The 21,988-nt window shown below is 56.6% G+C and overlaps 1 protein-coding gene across 1 annotated transcript; it reads right to left on the bottom strand.

The window, feature by feature from the left end:
• Positions 1 to 2,477: 2,477 nt before the first annotated feature.
• Kcng4 (potassium voltage-gated channel modifier subfamily G member 4) lies at positions 2,478 to 8,436 on the bottom strand. Its single transcript, XM_090356997.1, has 2 exons — positions 7,687 to 8,436; positions 2,478 to 3,249 (listed from the first exon to the last, which is right to left on the bottom strand). The coding sequence occupies exons 1-2, from the start codon at positions 8,434 to 8,436 to the stop codon at positions 2,488 to 2,490; spliced, it is 1,512 nt and encodes a 503-aa protein (XP_090213123.1). The 3' UTR covers positions 2,478 to 2,487.
• Positions 8,437 to 21,988: the final 13,552 nt, after the last annotated feature.

Below are 21,988 nucleotides of genomic sequence, written 5' to 3'. Positions count from 1 at the left end.
ATTTGATTTGAAGGCTCAGGCCCAAAAAGTTGCAACAAGACATTACTGGGAATCCGCTGCTCTGCTGGGAATTTGAACACTTGCTTCTCACTAGATGGAAGTGGCAGTGTGGCTTTGGGCAGATGGCTTTCCTTCTCGGTCGTTCCATCTTAAAATGAGGGTGTTGATTTACTTTGGAGGCCTTGATCCTTTTTGAGGGGTCTGGGATTTCTTTGGGGGACCCTTTGCACTATGAGATGCACTTCATCTCCAGAGGCCCATCCACCCCTCAGAGAGACTCCCTGTGGGGAGTCCTATATGGTCCCAAATGTCACTAGATGTTCCATATTGTTCTAGACACATCCGCATGGAATCCTTGGGTCTCCAGTCCAGCCCACGTCCATGAATTCCTTTATCACCATTGAAAGGCTAACTCATTCTTCTCTAACTTGTTGTCCACCCGCCTGGCTTTAAGGTTATTGACCCAAAATGTCAGTTACTTCTTGGAATCACCTTCGGCCACAACCTGACAGTAGCTGAATCAAGGGTCATTTTTTTCTTCTTTGCCTTTAGCTGGAAAATATTTACCTCTGGCTACAGTCATGCTTTGGTATCCCAGAGGGAATAATGGAATCACAAGGCCCCTTTTAGCCAATGGGGATGAAGAAATTGCCTAGCAACTTGTTCGTCACTCCCACACCATCCAATCACAGGCAAGAAGCTGCCCAGCAAGCTGACTTAGACCCACCTCCTGGGACATTAGCAGGGAGGGGGGAAAATAGAGCATTTAATTAAGCCACGCATGTGATCAATCAATCTGAATTTTCCACCTCTAATTCAGTAGAGGACTTCCATGAGTGTGTATGGAGACTGGATGGAACCTTGTAATGTTGCTGATGAGTTTGTCTAATACTGATTTTAAACTTTTCTTTCAGCCGTGGTGCCCTTAGGAAGGTGGAAGGGGCTGGGTGGGAGCCAGTCACAGCAGGGCATGGCTGAAGCCCAGAACGGCCACTCCAGGAACTCCAGCAGTGCAATTGCGTCTCCATGCAGAAGAGAGGGGCAGGTGTAGAGGCTGACGGGGCGGGGGTGGGGGGGTGGGGTTGGGGGGGAGGGCAGGCCCTCACTGGCGTCTTCCCTGGCTCCTGGAGTCAGATGATCACTTGGGTCCAGCCGGCCGTGACCAGGCCCTGAGCAGGAGGGGCGAAGTCTAGACATTTTCACTTGCTTCTAGCCATCAGCATATGCCAGTGGGGTGCAGAGCTCCCTCCATCTGTTTGGCTGGTCACCACCCACAGTAGCCTACCAAAGGGGTCTCTGGTACCTTAGGCAGGGAACAACGGGTCTAGTCCAACTCCACAGTGAGAGAAGATTCCACTCTGGCTCCCAACAGGCAAGTAGTGTGCCTAAAGCCCTAGATGGAATGAAATCCCCACAACACGCCCACACTGTCTGGCGCCCAGCAGACAGTCAATGGGAGGCTTTGGGCTTTTAGCATTTTGCCTAAGAGGAGGGTGGGGGGAGAAAGCCTGGAAGAGAAGATTCATGGCTACTGAAATGCCCCAGAACACAACCCAAATGCCCACAGGACTCCACTAGCTCCTGCAGCAGACTGACACATTGTGGGACAGTAGAGAAAGACTGGGGGTGTCCCCACCGGCTCCTGGGGTCTAAAGGCACGGGGATGCATGTCTACATCAGCTGGAGGAGTCGGAGGAAGTGAAGCCGCCCCGGGCCTTTGACTACTCAGAGTCTCCTGCTCTTTCTGCTCCTCTGGGTGTGGGCTGTCTTGTCCCAGCCGTCGGGTCCCACATCTGCCTCCACTGGGTAGGAATGGGCAGATAAAGCAGTACCTGCTCCCAAGCAGGGCTCTGGTCTGGGGATCCAGCAAGGAACAGACCGAAGGCTGCCCTGTGACTGCCCGAAAGGAGCACTGGGTCCAAGCGGCCTCGCTGAGCATGGCGGGCTGAGCTCCCTGAAGCAGAGGAGCAGTGCAGGAGCCCCAGCCTGGGATCTGCTGTGGAGACCAGCTCTGCCGTCCTCGCTAAGAGCTTCTCCAGAGCTGGGGGGAGCAGCGGCGATGGGCAACGCCGTCGGTGGTGGCGAGCTCCCTGTGGAATCCTGACAGGCGAGGCAGAAGGGCGGCACCCCCAATTCCCAGTGGGGCGGAGGACGAGGCTCTGGGGGCGAGGAGTGGAGTCACAGAGGCTCCACACCAGCTGCCACGGGGCCCAGTGTAGAGGAGGGTAACCCGAGCCAAGCGCCGCTGGGAGACTGCAGGGGAGGAAGGAGAGGGCGAGGAGACCCCGGCCTCCTGGAGGCTTCTGTATGTGCTTCTTGGTGGGCCAGCAGGAAGCTCAGGAAGGAAGTGGGTGAGGCCGGCCTCCACCCGGAGGCCATGGGGGCCAAGGGTTACACACACAGAGGACATCGTTGGCCTTGTCCTCTTCTTCCTTTGGGGAAGGCTCGGGGTGGTGTGGGCCTGGGGCGACGGGCTGGAGCTTCAGGTTACACGCTGGGGGCTGGGGAGGCCGGGTCCTGGAGGCCGGGGTCGTCCACGTCGGCGAGGAGCTCGCGCTCGCTGGTCGTGTTTTGGAGGCGGCGGAGGCGAGCCTGAAGCCGCTCCTGCTCCTTCTTTAGCTCCAGGTAGGAGTGGGAGAAGGTGTGGAAGATGGAGGTGGCGGGGAAGGCCATGATGAGGATGCCACTGAGAATGCTGCTGAAGGCCACCACCTGGCCGGGCACGCTGCGGGGGACCATGTCCCCGTAGCCCACCGTGGTCATGGAGATGATGGCCCACCAGTAGGAGGCGGGGATGCTGGAGAACTCGAGGACCCGCCCGGATTCGCTCTCGGCCAGGTAGACCAAGGGGGAGAAGAGGGTGACGGCCACGCCCAGGAAGAGCAGCAGCAGGCCGAGCTCGCGGGCGCAGCGGCGCACGGTGATGCCCAGCGTCTGCAGCCCCAGCGAGTGGCGGGCCAGGCGCATCACGTAGAGGATGCGCAGGGCCCGCAGCACGCGCAGCGCCAGCCCCACCTTCTCCAGGTAGGAGCCGGCCGCGCCCGGCCTCTCCCCGGCCGCCTCCTCCGACACCGCCAGCGACACGTAGTACGGGGAGATGGCCAGGATGTCGATGATGTTCAGCGGCCCGCGGAAGAACTGGCACTTGTCCGGGGCCTGGACAAATCTCAGGCAGAACTCCAGGGAGAACCAGGCCACGCAGACAGTCTCCACCACGAACACGTAATAGCACTTTCGAGAACATTCGCCCTGGGGCAGAGAACAAGGAGAGGCAGGGTGCAGCGAGCTCAGCCTGATGCAGGAGAATGGGGGGGGCATGTGTTGTTGGCAGAGCTGCCCACCGTCCTCCTTTTTTTTTATCCTGGTTGTCGGGGTGTGGCTGGGCGCCTGGGGTCAGCTGCACAGGGAGCCCTCACCCCGACTTCTAGCCTCACTTGCAACCCGGTGTGCAGGATTGTCTCCCTGATGGAGGATCAGCTCTGGGTCTGACTGCGCAGGCCCAGCCTTCAGACTCGGCCTGGCGCTTTCCTGCACATGCCTGGCGTCCAGAGCTAGGACAGGCACTGGCGGGCCTGCTGGCAACCAGGCTTCAAGCAGGCAAACTGGACCAGTGTCCCCGGGAAGAAGGAATCACCAAGGTAGAGAAAGAAATTGGGGTCTCAGTGAGGGTACTCAGATCTCTTCCCAGAGAACTGGTGCACGAGAAAGAGAAATCAACTCTTTTTTTTTTTTTTTTTTTTGGCAGTAGTACGGTTTGAACTCAGGACCTTGTGCTTGCTAGACAGGCACTGCCATTCTTGAAACATACCTCCCAGTCTTCCTGATTTCTGCTTCTCGAAAAGCTGGGATTACAGGTGTGAGGTCTCATACCTGGCCCCATAACTTACATTCTACCACGATAACTGGATGATTTAAGAGCCTGTTTTACTTCTAGTGCATCCTTAGCCAAACATATGTCCCGCTCAGGCTTGGAGAAGTCTCCCTGCCCAGGAGGGAACTTGGAGCCTCTTGGTTAGTTGATAGAGTTTCTAAGCATGAGTAGTAGAATTTTCCCTAAGACAGATGATTCTGATGTGGAACCAGGATTGAGGAATAGGCTATAGATATTATGTATACACACACACACACACACACACACACACACACACACACACACACACACACACGAGCGGAGAGAAAGTGCTCCGAAGTGGAAAAATACATTATTTCTGGTGCTTGGGCACAGAGCAATCTCAGCTGAAGTGCATTCTGTGGCATGGCCTTTATGAGCAGAAGGGCTGCCCTCCTCAGCCCGGCTGGCCTGCCCAGGACCCAGCAGCCTTCCCCCGCCTTCCTCCCTGATTTCGGTCTGGTCCTCCCAATTCTGCTATACTGAGAAACAGAGCTCAGACTGCTTGTGCCCAGGTTCAAATCCCAGCTCTTCCACTCCTTGGGGCTCCCATCTGTACTTACATTGCTTTGGGCCCAAAGACTGTTTTGATGGAAGGAAATCATGTCTATACAGTAGTTATTAGAACACTGCTCCCAGCAGTACACCTGCGCACAAACACTAGCTTGCAGGACCGAGTGTGTGTGTGTGTGTGTGTGTGTGTGTGTGTGTGTGTGTGTGTGTGTGTAGAGGTAGTGGACAATCCTTTCCTGCTACCACTGGACTGGACAGGAAGATGAGGACATTCTCCACCCCTGCCCCAGGTGTGCTTCAGGATCTGAGAGGCCTCAGGACTTTTAGACCTGATTCCCTGGTCCCCCCATCAACTTTCTCTGTGACCTTAGGAGGTACCTGGGCCCCTCTGTGCATCTGTGTCCAATGAGAGGTTGGAGCATACAATGCAGACGTGGAAGCCCGGTGCCACCCCCGTCTCAATGCCCCCGGGCACCTGTTTCAAATACAGGTGCCTGGATGCCGCCACAAGCCACAAACCGCATACCAGTGCTGTCGAGGCAGGAATGTACGTGTGGCCCAGCTCTCCTGTCCACCCTGCAGTGCCTGAAGTTGCAGGCTCAGCTACCTTCTCTGAACGAGGCCTCTTCCTGCACTGACATCCCTCAGAATGTGCCCTCTGCTTCTTCCTGGCCAAGAGCGCAGGAAGGTGATTCTTAGAGCTGAGCAGGCCCAGCAGGCTCTGCCTTCGCCTCCCTGGCTGCCGTTTGCCTATTCAGGCCATGTACACCCTGTCCTCCTCCCTGCCCCCGCCCCCCCGCACTGCACCAAGCCGGCTTTGCCGAGTCACTCCACCTGCGCCCCACTCTGTTCTGCATCCTAAACGGCCTGCAGGCCCCTGTCCTGGTGGTGGGCACCTGTCTGGAGGGCTGGTACCTCCTCAGCCACAGGGGCAAAGGGCTTAGGGACTCCAGCCCAAGGAAGATTCTCGCCCAGTGAATGCTGGAGACAAAAAGAGAAAAGGAGGAGGAAGGAATACAATGTTTCCATTCTCTTGGAGTGTCTGGTGGGGAACTCATCAGTCTAGTGGGTGGGCACAGAAAATTCTCCATCTGAGAGCTCTCTCAGTCCTAGACAAAGTGGGGTGGTTGGCATCCCTGCCCGTGGACTTTGCCATGGGAGTGGGGTTTGCTCCGTGTGGAGTGCAGGGAAGACCCAGGCAGGAAATCAGGGGTATTTCCACCCCCCGGGTCACGTAGGGAGGAAGCAGGACTCACTGGCAGGGCACCAGCCTTCAAAACAGCAGCCCTCTGTGTGCTTAGATTGGTGTGAAGGAGCCCTAAGGATCTCAGGTGAGGGAATATTCTAAATCACCAGGGGTGCTGATCCACTCCTTGAAAGGCCCAGTTAAGTGTGCTTTAGGGTAGGCCTCAATGTCACAGAGGTCACAGGACTGCCGCCTGCCATGCAGCAGCTGAGCTGGGATCTGAGTGTGCATGTATGTGGGGGGGGGGGGGGCTGTGGCCCATGGCCCCAGTGGAAGGACAGGGGATGGCAGCAGCGAGCTAGCTGTGTCTGGGCACCGAGGCCTTGTTCCCATGGAGAGTTTGGTCAGTCTTTCCTGGTCCTCCCTGTCCCCTCCTTCCCTAGCCTGACCTCACAAGACAAGATCCTCCAGTGCAGGATGTGGGGGGGGGGGCGGATCAAGAACCTTGGCACCTGGAGGAAATGCTGTCCCCAGCCCCATCCCCGGGGCTAAGAAGACTCAGAACATGGAAGGGTCCCAGCTGGCTGCCCCTGCCCACCTTAGCTTGCCACCTTGAGAAGAGGGGTGGGGGGAATGGGAGCCTGCCAGTCCTCAGGGAGCCTCACCCTCTGTGGGCCTGTGGACCTGTCCCCACGTGCCTGTGACCTTCACTCATCTGCGCTGATGTCATCAGAGCCACTGCCTGGTTAAGCCTATGGGTTGTCCCCACCAGCAGCCGGCCGGGGTTGGCAGCCACCTGCCTGTCCCCAGAGGGCAGATGTGAACTGCAAGGCAGTTGTGCACTGGGAGAGAACAGAAGCCTTTTATGCAAATGGCAGGACCCACACCTGAAGGAGGATGCTCACAGGTCCTCACTGTCTCAGTTATCCTCCCAGCAGGGGGAGAGGCCTTCTCCAGGCTGGGCCCTGTCCATGGAGATGGCTTTGCTGGGGAGGAAGCTAAATCTGCTGTGTCTGCACAGTGAGCTATCCCATATCCCCCTGTTATCCCTTCATTAGCTACAGCAGCTGGGCTGCCCCCAGCTGCCAGCCCCTACTCACCTCCGATGGGAGTCTCGGGAGGCCCGGCGGGAACCCTGCTCTTTGTCATTGGCCCTCTGTGCACTCTAGATGGAGGTGTCTTTACCAGTGCCCTGCGCTTCCGTTTCTTCATCTGTGAGTTCAGGTTGACTGCAGTGAGTTGTGGGACTTCAGGCCAATGTCACCCTTTTATTATGTTTTTTTTTTTTAATGTCACCCATTTTAGAAAGGAGGAAGCTGAAGCTCAGACAGGTAAAGCAATGTCCTGTGGTCACAAAGGCCTGGGAGAGGAGGGCTTGGGCCCAACAAGCCCACTGAAGCCAGCTGTGGAGTGAATTGTTTTTTCCCTATCATCAAGGGATTCTGTCCAAGTCAGGGGCACAAATGCCTTTTAAAGGCCATTGTCACTTGGCCCTCGTGAAGCATCTTTGTCAAAAAGAAAACCCAAACAAAAAATCAGGCCTAGGCCTATAATGCTAACAACTCAGGATGCTGAGCTCTGAGGACCCCGGTGTGGAGCCAGCCTGAGTAGGCCCTGGGACACCGTAATCTCCAGCTCACCAACAAAAAGCCAGACGTGGATTCACTGTGGCTGAAGTGGTTGAGTGGCAGCCTTGAGCAAAAAAGGTAAAGGACAGTACCCAGGCTCTGAGTACAAGTTTTACACACACACACACACACACACACACTCACAATTAGCCTTTATGAATGGGCTGGTCTAAAAAAGAATGAAATTCACATAGCATATTGTTCATTTTTTTAGTACTTTAAGAAATGCCATCTCTGTGATCCCAGCTGCACGGGAGACACAGGAGGATGGCACGCAATCCAAGGCCAGCCTAGATGAAAGCCAGCCCTACCTAAAGGAAAACAAAGTGAACCCAAGCGGCCTCGGATCCTGGCTCAAGTGGTGGAGGGCTTGTCTGGCTTGTCTTGAGACCCTTTCTGCAGCCCCAGGCTCCATGAGGACATGCCTGTGGTGTCCCGCCATCTCAGGCTCCCGGCCAGAGGCCACTCACCTTGTCCTCCTCGGCTCTGAGGTCAGGCATGGTACTGATGCACAGACTGACTGCCGTGGTGGCCACAAAGAGGATGGAGAGACAGGCAAAGACCTTTCCGGGCAGCCCAGACTGTGGGTTCTCCACCATCTCCCGCAGCCGATGCATGCAGCGTGCCCAGCGCGAGGTGTAGGCACGGGGGCCCCGGGCCTCCTGCTGCCGCTCCAAGGCCTCCTCCCTGCGCAGCTCAGCCGCCTCGTCCAGCTTGGCGAGCAGCTTCTGCAGGCAGCAGCGCTGCAGGTGGGCCTCCTCGATGCCCCAGTAGCTCAGCTCCTCGCGGAAGGACAGGGCACACATCTCCCGTAGCAGCACCAGCTTCCCGGCTGCCAGGAAGCTCACGATCGCACCGAACGCTCCCGGGCTCCTGTCGAAGAAGAATTCCCGGCTGTGCTGGTCGTAGTCGTCGCAGAGCCGGCTGATCTCCTCGTGGCTGCGGCAGAGCCGGAGCCGGCCCAGGCGGCTTCGCGGGAACTCGTCCAGCGTGCTCCACGGCAGGCGGTACCTGCAGCCACCCACGTTGACCAAGATCTCCTTCTTCCGGTCAGCCACCGGGGAAGCGTCCGGAGGGCCCACCTTCCGGGCCCTGCGGTAGTACAGGCCCTTGACGGCTGGTGCCTCTGGAGGGCCGGACCAGATCTGGCTCAGGGGGCTACAGGCGCCGTAGTGATGATGTCCCAGGTGCAAGCTCCTGTCTGCGGAAGGCATGGGCATCGCGGAGGACATCCTGGCTCGGGGCGTGGGGCAGGGCTCAGGGCTGTCGCTGGAGGGAGAAGAGGGAGAGGATGCAGGATGGTTAACTCCCTGGCCTATGCCAGCTGACCACACAGACCTGTTGGGTAATACAGGGGTGGGGCTCAGGCTGGACAAGGTGGGGGGCGCAGTCCAAGCTGGCTGATCTCCATGTGGTTCCAGCTCTGATCTCACATTGTGCATTCACATGGCGAGATGCGCCAGCTCCACAGGCGTCGTCCATGGCGGAGGCTCTGCGTCCTCTGTGAGGCACCAAGCCAGTGCCACAGGGGTGGCCCAGCCGCTCCGGATGCTCTGCTTGGTCTCTGAGATCGGATGGGTTAAGTGCCATATCCCACGCTCTGAGGAGGGTGAAGAGCCCGCCCCACCACGAGGTCCTCCCCTGACCCCGCAGACAGGACTCGCTCCACCTCACAGATGGGGACCCTGAGGCACACACGGGCAAATACCTTGCCCACCTAGAGTGAGGCTCAGAGAAGGCAGTGTCCAGAGATGCCCAGGGCCTGACCCCTGGGGAGGAGCCCTCGGGAGGGCCACCACCCCTCGGGGCTGCCCTGGAAGGTGAAGGGCATCTTGGGCTTTCAGTGCCGGTACATGCTCGCCCCAGCCAGCCTGGCTGTGTGACCTTGAGGTAGATACTCTCAGTCTCTGAGCCTTGGTCTTTTTGCTCTGCACGTTGAAGAGGGTCTCTAAAGCTCCTTCATTCCAGGCCTGTTGGGGCCCTTGGCTTCTGATCACATGTTGAGCTCATTCACATGTTTACAAGCTCACCTCCCCAACAGATCTCACCCTCTGCAACCAAGTCTCCGCTTTTCATGGCAGCCAGAGCTGTCTCCAAAGTGCCTGTCCAACCAGTTGGCAGCTGAGCAGACGTGAAAGTCCCTCTCAGCATCAGAGCCAGGGGGATTCTGGCAGGCAGCAAGGACTAAATCACAGCCGGCGCATCTCACATGCTCTGCGCTCGGCTGCTCTGCATGCAGGCTCCACTTGCAAGGCACGGCTAAGGGAAAGAGCGCAGCCTGCAGAGAGCAGACAGACTGGAAACGGGAAGCCTGGTCCAAGCTCTCTAATTTACTCAGTGCAAACACCAAGACCCAGGGAGCCGCAGTGCTTTGTCCAAGGTCACACAGCAAGTTCAAAGCCACCCCAGACTCTTGCCTCCTCCTTCCCAGAACCCCAGGCCTAATTTTGCAGCCTTCTGCTCCCCCAGACAGCTAACCAAAAAAACCCTCCTTCTCGCTCATGGGAAAGGTGCTCAGAACAGCGGCCACACATCCCCCATCCTGTAGCCAGAAACTTCTCCTGAAGTTGAACTCACCTCCAGTCTCAGGAAACCTGTGCCGCCTGTCTACAGGTCAAGGAGAGCCCATGTCCCTCGGTACCAGGAGAAGGCAGTAGAGACAGAGAAGAAAACTCAGCAGCTCCTGGCAGTTAGTTTCCAATCTTTCTTCCCCTGCTTCCTCTGGCGCCGAGAAGTTCATTCATTCTGTCTCTCCCTCCTGCAGCTGCAGAGGAGCCCTGGGGATGCAGGGTGGCATTTGCAGAGAGATGTCGAGGTCCCTTGTCCTGTGGAGGTCCCACGGGGCTGAGTCAGCTGTCCGGCCAGTCTGAGTCCCTTCAGGGGAAGGGGGGGTGGAGACAGCTGTGTGGTCCTGGGTGGCCGGGGAGGGAGGTGAGACTAAGGCTTGTGAGAGTCATCTCTCCATCAGCCAGGCAGCCAGCGGGCGGGCACAGCCGCCTCTGCCAGCACTGGGAAAGGCCAGGAGAGTGTTCTCCCTCCCCTGCGCCCAGCTCGGGAGGGGTAAGGGCAGCCTGGGGCTGGGACAGCTGCAGCTTCCTGTGCCTAGGCACTCTGGCAGCTCTCAGGGAGCACTGGGCGGGGAGAGGCTCAGGCTAGGACTGCGGCCGACCGGGACAGGCTGGGGCGGGCTAATCCAGCGCCCAGCCCAGGGGAGTGACGGGAGTGGAGATGGAAGGAGGGGAGAGCTGCAGACTTGCACCCCAGGGCCTGCTGCCCCTGAGAAGGGCTGTGTGACCTTGGGCCAGTGGTTTCAGGCCTCCAAAACTCAATTTTCTTATCTATTAAAAATGACATGGCCATGCCGGGGGACAGCGGTGTGAAGTGTGAGGGCTTGGCCCTGGGAGAGGGGACCGGGAAGATGGCCTGGCAGACACCCGGCTAACTTCACTTTGTGCCATGGTGCTCTGTGTCCTCGGTGAGTCACGTCACCTCTCTGGGCCTGTGTCCTCACTGGTCACACGAGGACAGTCGAAGCAGCCAAGGCAGAGATTGCAGAGCCATGGGAACATAGGTGCTTGCCGCACACCGGCTCTTCATTGTTTCAAGTCGCTTACCAGCCCAGCCAGTGGTCTCTGAGGGAGGTGACCTTCACGACTGTTCTGTGCCAGGCCCAGAGCCCCGCTCAAGGTCACCCATTGCTGCTTAGCAGCTAAGTGACTTAAGGCTTTCAATGATCAGAGACAGGGTCTGCTATGAGGGTTCTAGAGCAAAAGCGGGATCTCAGCTGGCTCCCTGGAGGTGGTGGCTGCACCCGCTGGCCTCAGTGGGCTCTCTGCAGGCTGGCAACATAGATGAAGAAATCTGGCAGGCACAGAGAAGTGGACTGGAGGATCTCAGAGCCCTGGTTTCCAAACTGCACTGAGGGAGCCATAGAGCTGGGCAGAAATAGCCGAGGAGCCTGGCAGTGGGGATCCTGCCTGAGTCCCCAAGCCTGCTTCTTCTGTTTGGGCATGGCCCACTCACGTCCTAGCTCCTGGCCCGGTGCCACCCAGAGCTTGTTACTCTGTTAGTGGCGAGGCTCCCCTCCTCCTCACTGCCGGCTCCAGGTGGAGATCATGCTCCAAGCATCCGATGGATTCTGACTACGTGGCTGTGTGATCTCAAACAAGTTGCCTTTCCTCTCTGTGTCTGTCTGCTCCCACGCAAATTGTGAGGTGTGGGTGGGTGATCACAGCTAGCGTGCCTGCCTGTAAGACCTCCCCACCGTCCCTGTCGGGCTGGCCCAGGTAAGGGGCAGGAAGCTAGGAATGGGTAACGCCTGGCTTCCGGGGACTGAAAGCCTGTGATCTGTGAGTCCGCCAGCCTCTGTGAGGTACATCCCTCTACTGGTCAGTCTCCAGGGTGGGCTCTTGTGTGCCCGCAGCGGCTGGTCCTGGTACCACACTTCCCCAGGCAGCTCCGGAAGGCTCAGTGAAGGCTGGGAGCCCGGGCCACAGCTGGATGGCTGAAGAGCACCCACAGGTGCTGGGGGTGGACCGGTCAGCCAAGGCAGGGAGTCTGGAGAGCCCTGCGCTGCTGGCCACCAAAGGGCATTGCGTGGCTGAAAAGGTGACATAGAGTAACCAGAGCCAGGAAGGAGGGCAGGGAGGAGGCAGGAACCCCAACCTGGTGGGGGTCATCCCAGCGACTCAGGAGGCTAAGCTCTGAGGATCGTGCTTCAAAGCCAGCAGGGAAGTCCCTGAGACTCGTATCTCCAATGAACCACCAAAAAGCCAGAAATGGTGCTGTGGCTCAAGTGGTAGAGTGCCAGCCTTGAGTGAAAGAGTACTGGTATAGCCCCCAGGCCCTGAGTTCAAGCTCCAGGACTGGCATAAAGAAAAACACAACCTGATGGACTCTGGACCTTGAGAGAGGTGGGGACCTCAAATGGTGGCTGCCAGACACAGGAGCCACGCGGGAGGTAGGAGCTGTGGGGCTCTGCATTGAAGCATGCTGGCATCACCTGGGGAGAGTTGGTTAAAAAGAATCTAAGCCGTGTGCAATGAGGGAGGCAGAAATCAGAAGATCATAATTTAAACCTAGGCAAAAATAAATTCATGAGACCTCATTTCAAGCCATGGCTGGGTGTGTGACATGCACCTGTCATGTGATGTGCTGTGGAGAAGCACACACAGAGGGGTTGTGATTCAGGCTGCATACGTTGAGTCTCCACCTTGAACATGCAGAAGGGGGCTGGAGGCATGACCCAAGTAGGAGAACACCCACCAACCAAGTATGGTGCTCAAAGCTCAATCCCCAACACTGCTCCTCCCCTGTGCAAATCAGCTCTGAGCCCCGGGATTGGGCCTCAGGCACAGGGCTGCGTTATCCATTCTGGGCACCTCCAGTGTGCGGCCAGCTGGGAGTGGTGCATTGAATCTGGAAGGGTGCCGTGAGCTGTGCACACCCCGGTTTCTTCTGGGGTCCTGCTGTGGCGTGGAGGGACCGGGCCGAGACAATGCTGCAGCCCTCTGTGGGACACTTTGCCACCAGGGGTCACCTCCAGCCACAGGAAGCCAGCCGCGTGCAGAGCCTGTGTGGCCGTGGTGGCCCTGGGCAGTGGTGAGCCGTCCCCCGTTAGGGAAAGGGTTTCAGACTGGACAGCTGTGACGCGAAGAGGAACTGCAGCTGCTGGAAAGCACTGGGGAGTCCGTGAGCTGTGGCGAGGAACAGCAAGCGGCAGAGACCATGAGAAATGGTTGTGAAATGAGATACTAGTTATCGCTGGGAAGAGAAACCAGGGTGTCTGGGGTCGGAGAGGGGAATTTCCTTTGCTCTCATGCGTATTTTAAGTTGTGTAATGGTGCTCTGGCGTCAGGAGAAGAAGCCAGCCTATGGGGTAACTTGTTGGGTCTGGGAATGAGGCCTGGCTGCGGGGCTGGGGACAGGGGGAAGGGGGTGGCTGTGACCCACCTTCAGGCATTCCCACCTCAGTCACATGACACCAAAGAGACCTGACTACTGGCCAAGGCCAAGGAGTCCGCAGGGTGACCCCAGCCAGTCTTTGGGTCAGCAGGGTCATCCAGATGGACTGTGCCTGGTAAGAGAAAGCCACAGAGCAGAGCACGGGGGGTGGTTTTTGAGTGGAGGATGAGCCATGATTTCTTTGTTGTTTTGTGTTGTTTTTGTCCGTCACGGGTCTTGAACCCCAAGGCCTGGCACTAAGGTTAGTGCTATACCACTTTGAGCCACAATACCACTTCTAGCTTAGACTCTCCTGTCCAGGCTGGCTTTGAACCTCGATCCTCAGATCTCAGCCTCCAGAGTAGCCAGGATGACAGGCCGGAGCCACGGCGCCCGGCTCATTTTGTTTGTTTGTTTGTTTTTCACATTTCTTTTCTCTGTGAAGCTCAAGCTTGGCCTGGGTGAGATCAACCATCTTCCAATGGGTGGATTCTTGGACACATCATGCTACTTGCCCACCTGTGAGAAAGGCCAGATTGGCAGGGCAGCGGTGTCTGCCTCAGAGGCCACAGCAGGGGAAGCAAAGGGTGGTGGGCCCATAGAGCCGCTGCGGGGCAGGTCTCTTCGTGGTGACTTGGAAGGGGGACTGAGGTCTTTAGTTGTTCCCTGCACTGGCAGCAGCATCCATCTGTGGACACACCATACGCCCACACGGCCTGCTTTCACCCACCCTAAGAACTGTCTGCTCTGCTTAGGACTCCTTTCGGTCTTCACAAGGGTTGAGACATCGAGGACAGTGCCTTTCCTCAAGCCGGAGTCAAGCCACGGGAGCCTCAGCGTCTCCTAAGCCAAGGCCTCATCAGTGACATTGAGAAGCTAAGGCAGTAGAAAAACTGATTTAAAAAAATGTGAAAGCTTTATTATGACCTTTTACTGGAACACAAGAAGTATTTGTTATTGGAAAAGGAAATAATTTGTCTAGCTTCCTTTGCTGGCTGGAGAAAAGTTGGCTTGTGTACCTAACTCCCTTCCTAACAAGCTCAGTTGGCCGGATAAACGGGACACAGGTGATATTGACAGCAAGTCCGAGGCAGGCCCCGCCGGGCTCCTGGTCCCCGTGAGGCTGGCCATACCGTCAGGACGATGTCGGTCAGGGTCGGAGCTGGGTTCAGATCTGGCTCCACTGCAAAAGCTGCTGTCTGGCACCAGAGCTGGCATGGGGTGGGCATGCTGGAACTGAGGGCTGCAGGACTGACAAGATGGACAAGTTACATGGTCAGATGGCTCGTCCTGGTCCTCTTCCTGCTTCTCCAATCTTCTCACAATTAGATATCGGGCGGGCAATTTGGCCAAGAGACATTTTTAGGGGGTGGATGTCAAGGTAACTCGACTATGGTCTGGAGCTCAGAGGAGATGAAACCTTGCCAGAATGAGAAGGTGGAAGTTATTGGCCAAGGAAGGCAGGCCCAGGGTTCATTGGCTTAAAAAACAAATCACATCTCTGTACAGATTCAAATGCTGCCTCTCTAAAAACGCTAACCAGCAAGGAGAAAACTAAGCTGACTTCATTGTTTTGCTGCAGTTCAGGTATTCTGTCCCAACTCCTTTCCTCTTCTTTCTGGGACGACTAGGAACAGCCATGGTCATTTTGGGTTCATGTAACTAAGTGCCACAGGCCAGGTGGAAGATGGACAGCGGAGGTTTCCTCTCACAGCTTGGAGGCTAAGGTGTGAGGTCGGGGGGCAGGAGGGCTGGGGGCAGGGGACGGTTGTCTTCTAGGCTGCCAGTTACCGACTTCCTGCTCTGTCCTTGCAAGGTGGAGAGGGGCCATTTTGAAGGGCGCTCACCCCAGTCGTGGGCTCCACCCCCGGGGCCGCGTCATAGTGTCTTTTCACAGACGAGGAGTCAGCAGCTGAGGGGAATCAAGCAGCTTGTCCAAGGGCTGACTGCAGCAAGGGAAGTGTGGGTGAGACTGGACCAGACACCCTTAACCACCCGCCTGTACCACTGTACCCTTTCAAACGTGGCAGATGTTCTCTGGCAATTTGCAAAGTGAATTCTTTCGTCTGTGTCATGGGGGTAAGGACAGCCAGCCAGCAGCTTGTCCCATGTGGCTGGGAAGGTGGCTAGTGGCACCCCTGGGTGACTGCAGAGAATTGCTCTAGGGGATCCCACAGATAGCTAGTGTGTGAGTGTGACAGGCCCCGCCCATTTCCCCTTTGTGGCCATCTTCTCCACTGCCCCCAGCTGCCATTATCAGCAGTCAGCCTCTGGATGCCAGCTTGACCCATGTACACCACGTGGCCCCCACCACACCCGGCCACCAGGATGTGGCAGAGTCCTTGGCTAGGCTCCGGCCTGGTGGCCCAGGGAACTGAGAGTTCGTGGCCAGGCAAGCAGGTCGGTCTTGGAGCCCCAGCTCCAGTGAGGACAGGATCTCAGTTCAGGTGTTCCCAGGAGGCATACGGGCAGAAAAGTCCCCGATCAATGCTGAAGTCTGCGGCCCCAGTGCCCAGCTGTCACTGTCATGTGGACACCTTTCCAGACGGGCTACAGCTACCTTCATCCCTTGCAGGTCTGGGCTCCCAGCTGGGAGCCCTGACCACCTGCACCTGCAGAGAGAATCTAATTGCTTCACCAGCTCACTATTGCTGAAGGAGACGAAGACTTTGAAGATGAAATGATGAGGAGAAATTAATTATTTAAGGACATTCCTTTGAGCTGGAGCAAACTAAACGTGGATGAAAGACCAGGAGGTCCAAGAGACCATTTATTGAATCCACACATGATGCCTCCTGCCTTAATCCACGCAGGTGTGTCCCCGTGTTACTGGACTTGGTTAGGCCACTCTAGACTCATACCTGAAGATGAGGCACAGAGAGGTTGGGTGCTCAGCCCAGGGTCACACAGCACCAAAAGATTAGAACAGAATTGCACCCAAGTTCCTCTGACTTTCAGTGTCCTGTGGGTCTGGTCCAGTAGGAAGCAGTGGCTGAGGGTGATATTGTGGCATCTCCTACCCACGGGGTACTGATTTGGGTCCAGGGAACAACCACTTACAGATATATTTCAGAAGAAAACCAAGTCCGTGGGGTCACACCCTATCAGAAGACGCAGGCTCCATGTTGCTTTGGGCAGGACAGGTGCAGCCAGGAATCCATTGGTGGCAACCATAGCATGGGTAATTCAGCCCTTGGTCACTCTGATTTCTATGGAGGGGACAGATGCTTCCATCAGGCTCTGCATCCTCAGCTTGCTTGTCTTCAAACACCTGTGGTTCACATTGTGTGTGTGTGTGTGTGTGTGTGTGTGTGTGTGTGTGTGTGTGTGTGTGTGTGTGTGTACCAGTTCTGAGTCTAGTTCTAGGACTTGAACTCAGCACCTTGAGCTCTCGCTTGGCTTTCTCCCTCAAAAAAAGATGGCGCCCTCACCAGCTAAGCCACACCCCCACTTCCTGGTCCATGTAATTTTGGAGGGTGAGATGTCCCTGTCCCTTCATGAGTGAGGATCTGCCACCCGGGTTAAGCGCTGAGTGATTAGGCAGGCCACGCAGAGCCAGCTCGGCCTTCCCTAGGCTGTGACACCAGGACATGCCCAGGCTCCCTTCCCCAGCCAGGTCTCCCCGCGTGCCTGGGAGGGGGCTGCCTGTGGTCCCGGCACAGCAGTGGAGTCCTACATCCTGTGTCTTCCATGTGGCTTGCTTTGCTGAGAACGGCTAAATGCATTCCCACGGGTGGACACAAGCTGCTCACACACTTGCCAGTTTCGTGGGCTTCTGTGGACACAGCGGAGATTCCGCAAGCGTGTAGGGGTCTCGTGTTCTGGCTTCTGCTCATTTGGGATTGTACTAGCAAGTGGATTTGCCCCTTACAGGAAACTTTAGGGTTTTTTTTTCTTTTTTGCCAATCCTGGGGCTTGAACTCAGGGCCTGAGCCCTGTCCTTGGGCTTTTCCTCAAGGCTAGAGCTCTACCACTTGAGCCACAGCACCATTTCCAGCTTTTTCCATGGATGTGGTACTAAGGAATGGAACCCAGGTCTTGGTGCATGCTAGGCAAGCACTCTACCACTAGGCCAAATTCCCAGCCTAGTTTTGTTGTTGTTGTTGTTGTTGTTGTATTTTTAAGTCACCTACTATGGGTTGAATGTATCGCCAAAAGTTTCTTGCATTGGGACCTGAATTCCCAGCCACCAGTGTGGGAGAGCCAGATAAGAGGGCTTTAATTAAGTCACCAGGCTCTGTCCTTGTCATTAGTATTGGAGTGAGCTTCAAGAGTACTGGCTTTCTGATATTTTCCCAAATTTCTTTTTGAAGATAAAGAGCCTGTGTATTTATTTCCTGTGTGCTCTGCTAATTCTTCTTGTCTAGTGGTTTATTAACTGTAACGGACCAGATGCTCCGAGGACTGTGGCACCTTCATGTCCAGGCAGCTCTGAAATCCTTTGGCTTTAATTCACTTCGTGACTGCAGCAGGTCAGAGAGTTCATGACCTTGTGTAGACAACTCTTCATTCATGGCTAGCTAGGCACACGTGCCCCCAGAACAAAGACTACATTTCCCAGCATCCCTTACAGCTAGACCTGACCAACTTCTGGCGGAGAAGAGGTCCATGGCTGATCAACCCAGCGGCAAATGGGATCTACTTGATGGACAGGCATGTGCTCTCGACCCCTCCCTTTCTTCATCCTGTTGTCCCCAGTTGTACCCTTGAACTCTGAGGTCAAATGAGAGAGATGGAGGGGTACCGAAGTCTGTGAATCAGTGTTATTCTGGGTCACCATTGCTTGCTGGTGAGTCAGACCTTCTCCTTCAACCCATCAACCCTCAAAAGAGCCCTAAAAGGCATTCGCTTCCCAAAGTGAAATGAGCATGAGATGTGTCATCATGAGACCTCATGATGGGGGCAGGGAGGAGGCAGGGGCGCCATAGATACCTGCTGGGCAGAGCCAGATGCCCGCAAACATGCCATGCCCCCTGAGCAGCCTCTGCCACAAACACCTACTGGCCCCGCGCCGGCAGCCCCAAGGTGCAGAGCCCAGGGGTTTGGCTCGTCTTTTTTTGGGGGGGGGTCAGTCGTGGGGCTTGAGCTTGGCCTAGGCACTGTCCCTGAGCTCTTCAGCTCAAGGCTACTGCCCTACCCTGGAGCCATAGCCCCACATCGGTTTTCTAGTGATTAATTGGAGATAAGAGTCTCAGGTCCTTTTGTGCCTGGGCTGGCTTTGAACCTTGATCCTCAGATCTCAGCCTCCTGAGTAGCCGGCGCCCGGCTTGGTTCCTCTTATTTATGAATGAGGACCATACTCACCAGGTGTCAGTCATGACCTGCAGTGACAGCCTACCCCACCAGGAGAGCCAGGACTGGCATCCAGAGGGGCGAGTTGGCGTTCCACTCCGTGCCTGCATTCTGTGTACTCCTAGCATCTCCAAGGGCCTGGCTGCTTCTGGAGGTCCCGGCTCTTCTGTCACACACAGAAGATTGAGCTGGTTGTGTCCCCTCACATAGCCCGTGTCTCCCCTTCTGTGTAGGGGTGTGGGGATGGTGACAACACCCTGGTTTCTGTGGAGAGCACTGGTGAGCCCAGCTCAGCCTCTTTAGTAACAGCACTGCCTCCTTGATGGCTTAGCCAGATGGAGGTGGTGGGGGAGGGGCTGTGCGGGCTGGGGGCCTTGGCACCGCTGTTGACCAGTCACTGTGGACGGACACCTAAGCCTGGTACACGCCAGCCACCCGCCAGCTTGTGTGGAGAGCGAGGCGGGGATTAGGCCACCTTTGGATTATGCAGCTGGGGATTTAATTGATCCTCAGCTCAGCTGGGGAATATCCCCCCCCCCTTAATATCCGTTTTATCTCTTGGCCCCTGCCGAGAGAGTCCTACCCTAAGTCCTCATCAAGAGGAAAGGCTATGTTGAAAAGGGAAGACGTGGAGCCAGGCTGAGGTTTGGGGTCTCAGTTGCTCTTCTTTATTTTTTCAACCATCAGCTCTGTCTCCCTGCCCCATACGCACCTTGAGATGAATGATGACGCTCCAGGCTCCAGGAGCTAAATCTCCTCGGTGGTCACAAAGCCTGACTTTTATGGGCATTTTACCCTTCGGCTCCCTTCTCAGGCCATTGATCCTTGACAGGAAATGGTGCCCTGGGAAAATTCACACCACCAGAATGGCTAGCGAACCATGAGACCATTTCCAAACATAACAAGAATGCTGGGTTTCCAACATCGGCATCACAGAGAGACCCTCCCCGGGGGCCTGGCAAGATCCAGATGCTTGCGAGGGAACTGAGAGTCTGGGTGCAGCCCTTGAACTCCTTTTTTGTTTTTTGCTCAGGCCAGGCTGGCACTTTACCACTGAGCCACAGCTCTCCTCTGGCTTTGGTGTGGTTAGCTATAAAGGGTGTCATGGGCTTTCCTGCCTGGGCTGGCTTTGTGTCACCATCCCCAGATGTCAGCCTCTTTAGTAGCCGGGATTATAGACCTGGGCCACTGTGCTTGGCTCGTGGTTCCCTGTTTGAGCTGCAGTCTACCTTGCTGTGTTCTTTTATACTCATATCCTGTGGGCACCCAGGCCTGGCCCTGGGTAGGTCCCCGTGGGTGGAGGTCAGGAATGGGGCCCACTGCTGCAAGCAGGGGCGGGAGGGGGTGAGTCCCCAGACTGGGAAGACCCAGTGAGCAGTGAAGCCAGGAGGGGACGCTAAGTGGGGGCAGGAGCAGGGCAGAACAGCCCAGGCCTGGCTCTTGGAAAGCATCTGTTTTCATGTGTGCAGTGGGGAGGGGCAGGGCGGGGCAGAGGTTCTCCGAGGTGGCTGAGTAACTCAAGGACCCACCCACCCTCTTGATCTCGAGGAGAAGCAGCGGGCAGGAGCCTCTGTGGGTTATAATCAGACCTCCCACGTGTGTCTCAGGGAGGCCTGCCTCCCTGCCGGAGCCCAGGGCCCCTCCTCCAACAGGCCTAACAGACAGGGCCTGGAGGCATCGGACAGCCCAGGAAGGAGGCTGACTTTCTTATGCTCCAAAGGCGGGGAGGGAAATTCAGTCCAACTTGGATTTTACCTGTCGTTTGGTTTTGGTGTTCTCCTTTCTTAAATCGGTCTTCTCCTCAAAGACCCTTGTTGGCGTATTTTTGAACAAATGGAGGGGCCCGCAAAGCAACCACTTGGACCAGTGGACCCTCTTTTTTGGATGTTCTTGTTTGGATGCTGCGTCATTCAGCCGCTCAGGGACCTGCACAAAGCTAGGGTCAGGTTCAGGCTGGCAGAGCGCATGTAAACTGCAAAGGCCTGCACTCTGGGGGGTGGCGGGAGCTGGGAGGAGGTGGCCCTGAACTTGTGATGGGAACCAGACCGCCCCAGAAAGTGGGCCAGCGGGAGCCTCCAGCACTGTCGGGTGAGTGCTGCCCTGGGTCGGATCAAAGACTTTTCTGTCCTTCTCCCAGATGCTTGCCTCTCGTCTCCAAGGCTGGAGGTGGTTTCTGGTAAGGGAACTAACTTCTAGGTCACCGCCTGCCACCTTGGTTCGCTCTAGGTCTAAATGGCGCGGGGGCCCTGCCGTCTCAATCCATCAGAGGCCGTGCACTGAGCACCCAGAGTGTATGGGCCCCATGGCGTCAGGAGGAAGATTGCTGGGCACAACTTTGAGACTGTCCTTCCTCCACAGAACAGGGCTAGTCCCTCAAGTTCACGTGTTGAAGATTCTCTGTGCTGTGTTACTGATATCACATGTGACTGCCAGGGACATTGTGGGCAGAAGAGCCCTTGGGAGTGGGGGCAAAGGGCAAAGGCCTGGCCCCCCGGAAGGTTAGTAGAGGCCGGGTCCTGTGGAGTATCATTCTCTGGGCAGGAGGGGAGCTGGCCTCCCGGCAGAACTGGGGCCACCCAGGGAGACACAGGAAACGCCAAGAGTGTGACGTCAGAAGTCAGAACCGCGCAGCCAGCACCACGAGGGGAGGGGAGAGGGGCAGGCCACCAGGCAGAAAGTTTCCCAAGGGAACCAGCTTGGCCAGGGCTCTGCACAGTGTCAGAGGGCAAGCCCAGGTTGGCCCCTGATACAAGCTGCTTCTCAGGCCTGCATCCTCCCTCTGCTGGCCCCACAGTTCTTAGGCCATACCATTTGAACAGATAGGGAAACTGAGGCACAGGCTGGGGTGGCCCTGCTCACCCTTCTATAGTGGCAGACTGAAGGAGAGGGAGGAAGGAGGTTGGATGAAGCTAATGGGGAAGAGATCCATCCAGAGGTCCACAAGGAAATGAAGGAATATAATCCCTAGAACCTAGGCTATGGCGAACTGGAGGGCTGCCTCATGTGGCTGAAGTGAAGTCAGTTTGAACTTGGCATTGTACAGGGCCTAGGTTCCACGCTCTAGCTGGTCAGAAGACCCCAGGCAAGCTTCTCCTGCCTTTTTTTCCCCCCGGGGTTGTGGTTTGAACTTAGGGCCTTGCCTCACTGGGCAGGCACTGTACCACTTGAGCCACGCCTCCAGCCCTCCTTTTGCTTTGGTTATCTTTTCAGACAGATTCTCGTGATTTTTCCCGTGCTAGCCTCACACTACAGTACCTGTGTGTATGTGGATCTCCTTTCCTCCTGAGCCGCTGGAATGTCAGGCGTTCCTGCACCTGGGGGGACCATGTGTTCAGGAGTGGTGTGACACGGACCCCCAGCGCTGTGAGGCGGTCCCCAGGCAGGGCCAGGGTCCAGGGCAGCCGCCCCACAGTCTCGCCAGGCACATCTTCTGAAGCAGCCGCCACAGCTCAGAACTTGGATGAGGAGTTGCTGCCTCCCTTCCCTCAGGCGGAGCAGCGCAGCCTGAGAAGAGGCCCGGACCAGGGAGAGAGAAGG

The sequence above is a fragment of the Megascapheus bottae genome, chromosome 24, assembly GCF_031878675.1.
Source record: "Megascapheus bottae isolate mThoBot1 chromosome 24, mThoBot2.hap1, whole genome shotgun sequence".
Taxonomy (NCBI): Eukaryota; Metazoa; Chordata; class Mammalia; order Rodentia; family Geomyidae; genus Megascapheus; species Megascapheus bottae.
The sequence above is the reverse complement of the archived record's forward strand: the minus strand, read 5'-3'. Positions and strand labels throughout refer to the sequence as shown.

Excerpts from the sequence above, each read along its gene's own strand:
- Kcng4 (XM_090356997.1), bottom strand. The coding sequence starts at position 8,436 with ATGCCCATGCCTTCCGCAGACAGGAGCTTGCACCTGGGACATCATCAC. Across the intron at positions 3,250-7,686 it reads TCAGAGCCGAGGAGGACAAG|GGCGAATGTTCTCGAAAGTG; the intron begins GTGAGTGGCCTC and ends TCTCTGCCCCAG.